The sequence below is a fragment of the Neovison vison genome, chromosome 1, assembly GCF_020171115.1.
Source record: "Neovison vison isolate M4711 chromosome 1, ASM_NN_V1, whole genome shotgun sequence".
Taxonomy (NCBI): Eukaryota; Metazoa; Chordata; class Mammalia; order Carnivora; family Mustelidae; genus Neogale; species Neogale vison.
In genome coordinates, this window is record NC_058091.1 from 52,561,514 (window position 1) to 52,573,741 (window position 12,228).

The 12,228-nt window shown below is 36.5% G+C and overlaps 1 protein-coding gene across 1 annotated transcript in view; it reads left to right on the top strand.

The window, feature by feature from the left end:
- Window positions 1-12,228, top strand: part of IMPG1 (interphotoreceptor matrix proteoglycan 1) — a 127,036-nt gene that overhangs the window by 48,981 nt on the left and 65,827 nt on the right. Inside the window, exons 9-12 of the mRNA XM_044236289.1 lie at window positions 2,900-2,920; window positions 4,346-4,593; window positions 5,927-6,003; window positions 6,903-6,981. Coding sequence (XP_044092224.1) covers window positions 2,900-2,920; window positions 4,346-4,593; window positions 5,927-6,003; window positions 6,903-6,981 — 425 coding nt within the window. The remainder of the gene's footprint in view (window positions 1-2,899; window positions 2,921-4,345; window positions 4,594-5,926; window positions 6,004-6,902; window positions 6,982-12,228) is intronic.

Sequence of the window (12,228 nt, forward strand, 5' to 3'; positions counted from 1 at the left end):
CCTGGTATGTCAGAATGAGATTCCCTGCCCCAACAGAGATTCATAAAGTGAGAAGAGAAAGCCACCCCCAGAATACTTCCTGGCCCCTCCACTGTCTCTTATCTTAAAGCCAGGTGCCCAGAGCAAGTTTCCACACTCACGAGGAATAGCTTCTGGGTGAGCTCCACCGGTTTTTTCCTTTCAAACCTCTCAGGCCGCTCTGATTTGTATGACTCCAGGGGAAGAAAGTATTGGAAAGTGAAAGTTATAAAAGATGAAACCCTTAATATGTACCACAGCAGTCTCATTTTTCTTTATTTCACAATGCTGCTCCACAATATTCCATGTGAAATCAGATGGATTAGAAAGAAATAAAAGGTGATAGTAGAATATTCTGCATACGTGGCAAGGTCTTCTGGACAAGCCACTGTGCTAAGAGCAGATGTTTCATTTAAAGCTGAAGGAAATGATACGAACCGTCCTCCTGGTGAATGTTCAATTTGCTCATTATGCTCTCCCTTCAAATAAATGAAAAACTAATAATAAAAAAAATCTATTTCGGAAGAAAATGAAAATGTTAGGATGATGAAATTTCACAAGGTAAAAAAGGTGTAGCCCCTGAAGCTGCATCTTTCCCATGTGTTTGTCTCTGTAAGTCTTTATTCTTATTTCTGCCAAAGATGCTTTTAAAGTAAATTTGACCGTATATTTCCAATGATTTCCATTATGGAATGAATACTTAGTCTCCCAGAAAACATTTTGACCCTGAATACTATAAACAATATGTTTATGAGTATGACAAGCTTTTAATCGTATCTAACAATGCTCAGAATATTGTAAAGTAAACTTAGTGAGAAGGAAATTGCTTTCTCATGGAGCCAGATCCCCTAAAACACTATGAATCTCCTGATACGGTCTTTATTTCAGCTCATTTGTATAAAACCTGATCTACATTTTTATTAGTGACCTCGTCTGAGTCTCCCAACACAACTGGGAAGTTGGAAGGACATCTATTATTAACACAATTATAAGGACGAACAGAAAAAGATCCACTTTAAATACTGCTTAATTACTTACAGCAAATATGGGAAACTATTAACAATCATTTAATCTGGTTGGAGGGTCTTTCAAAGACTAGTTCATAAATGTCCATAGCAGCTTTATTTGAAGTAGCTGAGGGCTAGAAGCAACCTAAATGTCCATCAACAGAGCAACAGATAACACAAACTGTGGACTATTGTTACCATAGACGACTCCTCAGCAGAGGGAGGAGCTAATAGAATACACAACAATATGGGTTCATCTCAGAATAACTATGTTGAGTGAAGGAAGCCAGAGGGAAAGGAGTATATTATGGTTCCATTTGTATGTAACTCTAGAACACAGAAACTAATCTATAATGATAGAAAACAGATCAGTAGTTTCTTGTGGGGGTTGACACAGAAAGGATAGGAGGGAAGGGTTTCAAAGGGGCATGAGTAAACCTTTGGGAGGAATTAATTTGATTGTGGTAATGATTGCACAGTATATAGGGTCAAACTTAGATCAAACTGTACACCTTCAACATTTGCAGTTGGTTTCATGACAATTATATTTCAATGCAGCATACATATTTTTTTAATGAGCAGAACTAGGGTCTTGGCTCAAGGAGCCCCGCTTCTCTCCAGACTACAAGCCGCTGCTGAAAGAAGCATGAGGCAAGCCCTAAATGAATGTCTAGTCAGTACAGAAGTCCCTCCCACAGAGCAGCCCCAGTGAAAAAGTCATAGATTCTCCCCTGCTTCCGTAGAAGGAAAGTCATAGCGAAGTCTATTTCAGTCATATATTATCAAGGTATGAAAGTTAAATGAATTCATACTCCAGGCACAAAAAGCAGCAACACAAATTCCATCACATGTGTAGAATGTCTTTGTCAACAAATATCATCTGAAATGTGAAAAGAGGTCCATGTAGATGCCCAGAGGAGTCCAGAATACTTGCCAGTTTGATGACCAAATGGCCTCTTTTGAGGCTTGAGCAGGTAGTGGCATAGCAAATGGGCTCAAACTTCAAGTCAGGCAGGACAGGGTTTGAATCCTGGCTCTGCCACCTTCCAGCTAACAATTTCCCCCTGTGTGTGTGTGTTCCTTTCTCTGTAGAATGGAGATGTGTTGTTGAAAAGATTAAATGAAGGTGCGTGTAAATCGCCTGGCACAGACCACCCACTCAGTAAACAGGTGTTTATTTTTCTTGCAACCTGTTCCATGATGAATTGTACCATTCCCTCAAGGCTTAATGATTAAATAATTTGAAACCAGTCAACAAAACACCAGTTCCAGTGTCCAATCTCGGATAAATTACCTTCAGAATTAAACATTTAATGCTACTCAGAGGGTGAGAAATTCATTTATAAAATACTTTCTTTAAAAACTTCCTGGCACCAGCACTATCCAAAATGTAAGATATATATATTTACCATCTCTTTGGGAAGAATATGAAGAAATCAAAGAGTTTATTTATGTTTTTAAAGAGTTTCTGAAGAGAACCAAAAGTACATGTTGAACACCACATCTGAGACAAATGATGTACTATATGTTGGCTAATTAAATTTAAATTAAAAAATTAAAATAAAAAGTATATTTAGTCTTTGAACTGAGATTTAATCCCAATCAGGAACATCATATAATTCTGTTTACTTCCTAAGATTCATACAGATCTCAAAATTCCTATCCAAATTCTGATGGCAGTTTATGTATTTCCTTCCAAGCTCTGGGCAAACATGGGAGACAATGGAAAGAAATATCTCTCTCTCTCTCTCTCTCTCTCTCTCTCTCTCTCTTTTCCTCTCTCTGGTATATGCAGTGATTCAGTAAATGTCTTAATAAATTTCATAAAAATTCTTTCTCCCTTGCATGTTCCCATTGCATATGGTGAAATGAAGACCAAAGAAAGGAAGAGATGGGTAATTTGGAATTTTCTAATGTTTTGAAATATAGTACCTTTTCCCCCACAAATTTATATGCTGATTTTTAAAAAATAATTTTACATACCAAGTCTGGGATAAACTAATGGCTTTTTATTGGCGTGTTATTTAAATGAGAGTAATTGATCAGTTACTCAGTAGTAGAAAAAAGCTCAAGTCAAAATGACTACGTGAGATACGTATGTAAATAATGACGTGATCAGTGAAAGTATATTCTCTAAAACTTAGAATCCAATTAGAAAAACATAAAAACACATTTCTGTGCATGTTTTAACAATTTCTTAAATATCACTTGTGATGGGAAGTTGTCTGTCTGAATGCACACTTGTACAACCAGCCAATCTAAGTCTGGATCAAAGCAGAGAAACTAATTTGCTCCTTGGTTCCAAGGTCAGTTTGAATTGGGACAGAGCCACTTTACCTTGGAGAGCTCAGTAATAAGAATGTAGCTTTGGCTTCTCTAATTGACTAGTGAAATAATGAACTGTAGACTCTGACTGATTGTGTGGCCCAAAGAACGGCCAAGTGTACACATTATCAGTTTCTGTGGCTTTAAAACACTTTTGCATCCCTCAGTGTGGATTTATGGCATAAACTAAAAGGTAAAACCTAAAAATAAATAAATAAATAAATAAATAAAAGGTAAAACCTGATCCTAGAGGAAAGAGTTAAAGAGAATCCTATTTCATTTTTATATGCAAAAAGGTATCAAGTCAATAAATATGATAAATAAATATGGTTAATTATATACGACTTCCCTTTCTCTTTTCTCACACCTTTCTTCTAAGATGTTATCTTAAAAGCAGCTTGAGGGAAAAAATTATGTTTGATTTAGAATTTTGTTTTTTTATTAAAAAATACTTCTTGAAAGAAGTAGAGGAAAAATAAACTTAAGAATTGAACCTTTGACTTGGTTATAATATGCACATACAACTGTCCCACTGCTGTAGCCTATGCTGCTATTTCAGGGACCCTCCTAAAGAAGGCTATTTGTAGACAAAAGGACAATTTATCCTTCTTGCTGATGGGCACTTCATGACTTTACCTATAAGGCCACAAAAAACACTGGTGAATAATAACAACTCTTGACAAATAATACTTTTTCATAAAGAATAAAGTAAAACTCTGTGATCACTGGACTCAGTTAGTAGTCAGTCTTCAAGCTGGACTTACCACCCGCCCCCACATCCTGTCATTCTATCTAATAACTAAAATACACGTTGATTCTTCTTCCACATTTCAAATTTCTGATAAACATTTAAACTAGTTTTGAAGTGGGATCTCCTTTAAGAGCCTATCAGAAAAGAGGATGAAGCTGTCTGGAATCTTCATAGCACATAATGACTCTCATTGTAAAGCATGTAACAATGGGTTTGGGTGCATTGTGTCCTCTGCTCTCTACAGTTCAAGCTCCATAGAGACAGGGCTTATGGCCATCTTTAAGAGAGACAGTGAAGAATCAAAAAGCCCTGAGAGTGATCTCCTGTCTTTTGATTCCAACAAAATTGGAAGTGAAGGAGCCCCCCACGGAACAATGGAAGAGGACAAGCAACCAGAAATCTATCTCACAGATTTAGACCTCAAAAAGCTGATCAGAAAAGCACTAGAGGAAGACAAATCCTTGGATGTGGAAACAATCCAGTTCATTGATGGTCAGTTGGTGATTTCGTAGTTCTAGTTTTATCCACATTCTGACAACGACAATAGGAGGTGTCATTTCCACTTGGGCTTTATAGAATCAGTCATTTCTGTGACAGGCACCTCATGAATGGAATCACTTCTCTTTCCTCACTCCATTTGGTGAGTCTCATTTGGTGAGCCATTGGTGCTACTTCATAACAAGAATAGGTCTAGGAGAAGCCCAGAGTTTCCATTCAGTAGTTAGCCACAGTTACCCAGTGGAGTCCAGGTAGAAAGAAGCACCAGCGGACAGTTCTGTTCCACTGGCATGACCCAAACAGATTCCTTCACCTAGTAAATTGGTTGAGACCAAGAAGGAAACAGATGGCCATTCAAATTGGGACAGCATGAGAGTTTGATGAAGGAGTTATTTATAAAGTTTTTCATAATACACAAAAGAACAGGACAGTTCTCTGGTGCCAGAAGCAGCAAGGCCCCATTACTACCTCAAGGTGTAAAGGGTTTACCTAATGGTCTAAGCCTTCCCAAGGCCAGAGGGTAAAAAGCCATTGATATAGTCCATATAAGTCAACTTCCGAGGGCAGAGAATAGCAGGCAGTCTAAAAAAATCAACAAGATCATCAGGCACATTCAGGATTCTCAGAGGGTACCTGGAGGGACCCATAAACCTAGAACTCCTCATTATGCCCAGCACCCTTAACAGAATAGGTGGACACTAGAAATTCTATTTTAGTATGACACGACATGAAACTGGCATTCTCTGCCGGTTCTATTTCTCTGGTTTAGGTAGTCAAACTCAACACTGGAAAACATCAAAAGGTTTCTGAGGACAAGATGCAGGGCAAGAGAATCTCCTAGTCGAGAAGATGAGCTTCAGACTCAGAAACCATCTGGTACTCTAGTTTGTCTCTGTTCAACCTTCTGGGATATTCTGAGAATCAGGTTTCTAGGTGGAAATAGGACTCTGCAAGTGGTCTTTGGTTCCTGTGCTTATTCTAGCTATTTCTTTTTGTTAGCTTCATTATATCTTCATCCCCACTGGCCTAGCCAATTTATTTGCCTGCCTGATCCAAATCTGTACAATTAAACTAAGTACCCTAAAAATCTACTTTGATAACTGTTCTTATCACATAAACATACAAGATGTACCCTTTGCATCTGTCCTCCAATAAATCATTCACATCAATGACCATTAGTTTATGTGATGCTAATTTATTAATGATTTGCTATACCAGCCCTTAAAAACTGATTATTGCCACATCTTTCAACCCTGACTGTTTTAGTGTCCAACCACAAAAGAAAAAAAGAAAGAAATACTCAAACCTTGTGATTTTTCACCTGCAGAATTTTGGGGGTCATTGCCAGGCACCGATCCTGACTTCCAGTCAGTGCTGCCTACACTCCTTGCTGATATCACAAAGGTAAGTGAGTTTGTTGTTCTTTTGTTCTTCAAGTAGGAACAAAGCCTCAAAAGCTTGCATCAAAAAAAAAAAAAAATCAATTTAAAGACTGAACAGAGCAAAATCTTCTTTGCAATGCAAATTATAATTTTTTTCTGTCTTACAGGCAGTACTTTGTTGCCCACTTCCAGTTTCTGTGTTAAAAAAATATGATACAACTTGCATTTCAAATATCCTAAACTCAAAAATTTTCTTCAATGTTGTTAGATCTTTGTTTCAATTAGTGTCAAGATTTGCTTTTTTGATAAAAGAAACACATGTTCATGAACTGAAAAGAATACTTAAAGCAGAATATATAATTTAATATTGACTTTTGGAAATAAATATAAACATAAGCATACTTTATAAGCATGTTCTTAAGTCTTAAGGCCTTACCTGTATTTATTTATGAGGGTTTAATGTATTCAAAATAAAATAATAAATTCTGTAATAATTTTTATATTTCATTTAAAGCTATGTCTGCTTAATTTATGCCAAAAGTTGTCAATGGGATATTCATAATTGGAAGTGCTGACTAAGCTCTATTCCTTCTTTAAATGAAGGAATTCATAAATTCAAACATGGTAGAAAAATCAAAGTATTTCAGCTATTAATTAACCCTACCCAGGCAAACTCAGCCAAGAGGCCAATTAATCATATTTTGCCACTTTATCAATTCATGTCTTCCTTTCATGATAAACTTCTTATCAGAACCTATATCAGAATCCACAGTAGAAAAAAAGATGAGTCCATAGTAGATTCAAGTCAACTACAAAATGATTTGCTTAACTTTAAATAAAAGAGAAAAGCACAGAGTGTAGCCCTTCTCACATACAGGGAGATGTCACTTCTCAACATGTCTTTCTCAATTCATTCTTCAGGATGCTACTTTGAGTCCAGAACTTCCTTTTGGTCAATCCAGGCTTGAGACAATGGACAGAACAGGACACAGTGTACCTGGTGAGTTTCTTACCACAAAGTCTTTGTTAGCTAATTACATCCTCTATGAGGACTCTATGACACCACCTCAAAGACTAGTGGTAAAGTCATTCTCAAGTCAGAAGGTCTCCCCATACCAGCATTTCTGACTGAAAAGCAATCCTTTGAACCACCCTCTTCTGAAGAAGAGGCTACCTTCAGTGTTCTTCCCCCTCCCTGGGCCCTAGGCCCACAGAGAGCACTGATACCCTTTTCCTGATGGATCTGGTGAAAGAAGCTGAAACCAAAGCAGTACCAACTGCTGCACACACAGAGCAGCCATCTCTTCCAGGCTTCAAAACTGAGAGTCCATCAGGACAAGGTAAGTCGTAAGAGATAAGGGACTACGGCAACACAGTATTGGCCTTTACAGTCAGTATATGTATTGTTTGTCATATACAGGCTGACCATTCATACCGTCTGTTCTGCTACATATGTTTCTTTGGTGCCAATTTGCTCATGTGTAATTGAAAAGTAAAGACGTCAGTAAACATTGGAATCCTCTAGGTTCACTTTTGAATTTCCAAAACCATTCATTTTTGAGGCAATAGAGTTCAACTTTATCACAGTTAAAAAGGAATTTTAGCAATTTATGAAGACTTTAAGAAAAAAATTAAAATTCTGCAGCAGTCTTTTTTTTAGTGCAAAAAGAAGCTGATCTAGTGGCTTCAAGAACCCCTTATGCTTTCCACTTTGTATAGCTTTCTGGTGAAGCTATACATAATGTCTTTAAGGAAACAGGAACCCCAGGATATAAGGCTGATAAGGAGGAACTGTGATTCTAAGTGCAAATGACACAGGAGATTTGTTATAGCTGATTTCTTTTAATTTTTAAAATTTTTTTAAATTTATTTTTTAAATTCAGGTATAATTAAAATACAGTATTATATTAGTTTCAAGTGTACAATATAATGATTCAACAATCCTATTTCTCAGTGTTCATCAAGATAAATGTACTCTTAATGCCCATTATCAATTTCACCCATCCCCCCCATGCACTTTCCATTTGCTAACCAACAGTTTTTCCTCTGTGTTTAAGAGCCTATTTTTTTGTTTCTCTTTTTTCCTTTGTTCATTTGCTGTTTCTTAAATTCCACATATTTATCTTTCTCTGATTTATTTCAATTAGCATTATACACTCTAGGTCCAAATACGTTATTGCAAATGGCAATATTTCATTCTTTTTAATGACTGAGTAACATTCCACTATATGTATATGCCCTATCTTGTCATCCATTCATCTATCTATGAACAACTGAGTTGCTTCCAAATCTTGGCTATTGTAAATAATGCTGCAGTAAACGTGGGGGTACATGTATCTTTTCAAAATTAGTGTTTCTGTTTTCTTTGGGTAAATACCCAGTAGTTGAATTATAGAATTATATGGTAATTCTGTTTTTAATTTTTTGAGGAAACTAGTATTTTCTACAGTGGCTGCACTAATTTGCATACCCACCAACAGTGCACAAGGTTTCTTTTTCTCCACATCTTCTCCAACACTTTTATTTCTTGTGTTTTTTATTTTAGCCATTCTGACAGGTAGCCAGGTGATATCTCATGGTGATTTTAATTTGCATTTCCCTCATCATTATTGACATTGAGCAACTTCAAATGTATCTGTTTGCCATCTATATGTCTTCTTTGGAAAAATATCTATTCAGGTCCGCTGTCCATTTTTTAGTTGGATTATTTGGGTTTTTTGGTGTTGAGTTGTATAAATTCTTTATGTATGTTGGATATTATCCCCCATGGGATATATCATTTGCAAATATCTTCTTCCATTCAATAGGTTGCCTTTTTGTTTTGTTGCTGTTTTCCTTTGTTTTGTAAAAGTTTTTATTTTGGTATGCTCTCAATAGTTTAATTTTGCTTTTATTTCGACAACTGTTGTCAAAGAAATTACTATGTTATGGTTGATGTCTTTAATAGGATTGTTACTGTTTTAGGTAGGGCTCTCTTTACAAAATTCTACAGGTTTTGAGTGGTCTGTTTCACTACTACCTTCGTCATAAACCTTGTGTGCAATTAATATGCAATTTTATGGAATACAAGTTTTTTTCTCAAATACATATTGGCACAAAAGCAGAACCACTCATAAAGATTATGTTTGGCTTACCTGATCACCAGTGAATAAATTTTAACTGCATGATACAGTTACCTATTTTTGTACTACAAGCCATCCCCAAAGGTTGTGGCTTAGAACATTGATCATTTATTTTGCCCTTAAGTTTGAGATTTGGGCAGGGATCAGTGAGGACAGTCTTTCTCTGCCACATGTTGTGTCACCTAGAGTATCTCAAGCTAACAGGTGTTGAACATCTTTTTTTATTCATATGGCTGGCAATTCAGTACTCAACCACAGCTGTTTGTTGGTGGAACTGGGGTTCAGGGGCTCATTTCTATTCTATCTAGGTCTCTTTAACGGTCTCTTTAACAGGGCTCCTTGGGCATCCTTAAAGCATGGCAGCATAGGTTTAAAGAGTCAGTATTGCAGGAGTCAGAAAGTGGAAGCTGCCAATTTCTTAACAGCTCAGAAACAGTGTCACTTCCTCACATCCTAATGGCTAGACAGCCATAGAGATCATCTCAGTTCAGAAAGAGGAAACATAGACCTTATCTCTAGATAGGAGAAGTATCAAAAACTTTATGGCCATTTATAATCCACTACAATCCACATCAACCACTATTTTGACTTTCAAATTATTTGTAAGTTGGTTGTAGGGGTGCCTGGGTGGCTCAATTGGTTAATGGTCCAACTCAATTTTGACTCAAGTCATGATCTCAGGATACTGGGATGGAGCCCCACATTGGGCTCAACACTCAGCGGGGAATCTGATTGAGGATTTCTCTTCCTCTCTCTCTGCCCCTCTCCATGCCCTCACTCTCTCTCTTTCTCACACTCACTAAAATAAACAAATAAATCTTTGGGAAAATTTTTAAAAATAAAAAAAATAATAAGTGGGCTGTACAATACAAAGCAAACCTTTATAGTTGTTGATAGCAAATGCTCAGTGGATTCCTTTCTTTCATTATGATATCATAAAACCTTATTAAAGATCAGTATTTCAGGTAGGTTAATAAAAATGATTCTATATCCTGATGAGTGCATTATTGTGTTTTCAAAATTGCTTTACTGTTCTCATATATTTATACATTCCTTTCACTCAAGATTGTATTTTAGAACACTAAAGCTGGAAGGAATCTTAGACATAATCTGGTTAAGCTACTGTGCTTCATGGGTAAGAAAATCAAGGCTAGCAATGTGAAGTGTCTTGCTCAAGGTCACACTGTATCTGGTTGCAAAGCTGACACCATGTCAGTTTTCCTCCACCCACTGTTATATTTGGCTTACCTACCCCCACCATTAAAAAAATTCCCTCAAACTTGCTTTCCCTTCAAACTACAGCTTCTTTTCTCTCTGTTTTACAACGCTATAGATTTTTTTTTTTTTAAGTTTCACAAAGGTTTCACGTCTAACCATACATTACAGGGACACAATTTTCAAAAAAGTCACAGATGGGATCCTAATTAATCAATTTAGCAGCCTCATTTCCATCTTTATTTTACTTGATGTTTCTAGCAAGGGCTCCTGTCAGCCACTCCCTTCTTGAAATTCCTTCTTCATCTGGCTTCCACAAAATCACTTCTTAATTCCTCTCATATTTCCTGACTCCTCCTCTTCAATCTCCTGCACTGGAGCTTATTGTTAGTTTTTATTTATAATTTGTTTATTAAAATTCTACCTCATTCAAAAAAAATTTATGATGATTTACAGACATGTAGGAAATACAAAAAGATTTTAGAGAATTAGAAAAATAGAAGAAAAAAAAGAAAAATAGAAGAAAAGATAAAGCAAAAAATGTCAGATGACTCTTGAAGTAATAAAACAATTTTGGAACTAGATAGAGGTGGTATTTGCACAACATTGTAAATTTACTAATTCACAATTACTGAATCATGCATTTTAAAATTTTATGTTTCACCTCAAGAGTTTGCTTTTTTAAATCAAATGACTCTAGGGAAAATTGTGTACAAAATAAACATTATACAGTTCTTTAAGTTTGCTTTGGGTAACTCGTGAATTTGCCTCTGAGTTTCTTAGCACTTTGCTTCACTGGAGAGGCATAAGGAATGCTAAAGCCTAGTTCATTACAGCAGTTCTATGAGGCGCTAGGTTCTGACAGTCTGCCTTAATTCAAGGATTGATTTTAGAGTATCCAGAGGAATGAATGTATTGCATAACTTTTAGTCAATGTTCCATAAATAAAAATTATATCTCATAACTCAGCTTTTGATTAGTATTGACCAAGAAGCACTGCATTTGCTGACATGGGCCTAGAGTGCAAATATTCTGTTACCAATGAAGGGCAGACCCACATGCTTTCATAATCAGCCCAGCTGGGAAGAGAAATGCCATATCTTAATGAAAAATGAAGACCCTAACTAGTAAGTGTCCTAATAAAAAGGCCTTCTATTTATACACATGGAAATGGGGGGAGGGGAACACAAGCATTCTAGACAAGACCAAAGCTTCCCTCTCTCATAAGACAGTTCTGTGCCTCTCCCATGCACAGGTAAAATGACAACCAGGACTCCAAACTTCCTACACCATGGTATTACTGAGGTAAATTTAGCCTGGAAAATTTTTAAGGTTAGTGTCACCAAACGCCCACCAACCCATTAAAATCTCAATAAAGCACTCATAGAAATCTCTCAGTTTAAGCAGTTTGACTTAGTAGTTAATCCCTTGAGATAAAGTACTTGCAAAATATACCTCTAGAACGCTAAATGAATTGGTATTTTGTATAAAATTCTGAGATCTTCTATTATTAACATTTTGGGGAGGTAGTTGATCCTAAGCCGTTCGTTCTTACAGAGCCAATTAACTCTTAAGATAACTCCTATTTCATAAAGTGAGAGTCATAAAATAGTGGAGAAACTCAACACCCTGTCTTCTTCATAACATGAATCCATATTGTTCAAAAATTTTATCAATTTTTTTGTGGTTTGATTTGTTTTAGGTGTGTATTGACAACAATACATCTTTCTTTTCCCTCATTAGAATGATGATCTGATCTATCAAAAGAGAACCTCTTGGGGCACCTGGGTGGCTCAGTGGATTAAGCCTCTGCCTTTTGACTCAGATCACAATTTCAGGGCCCTGGGATCAATCCCTGCATCGGGTTCTCTACTCAGCAGGGAGCCTGCTTCACCCTCCCTCTCTGACTG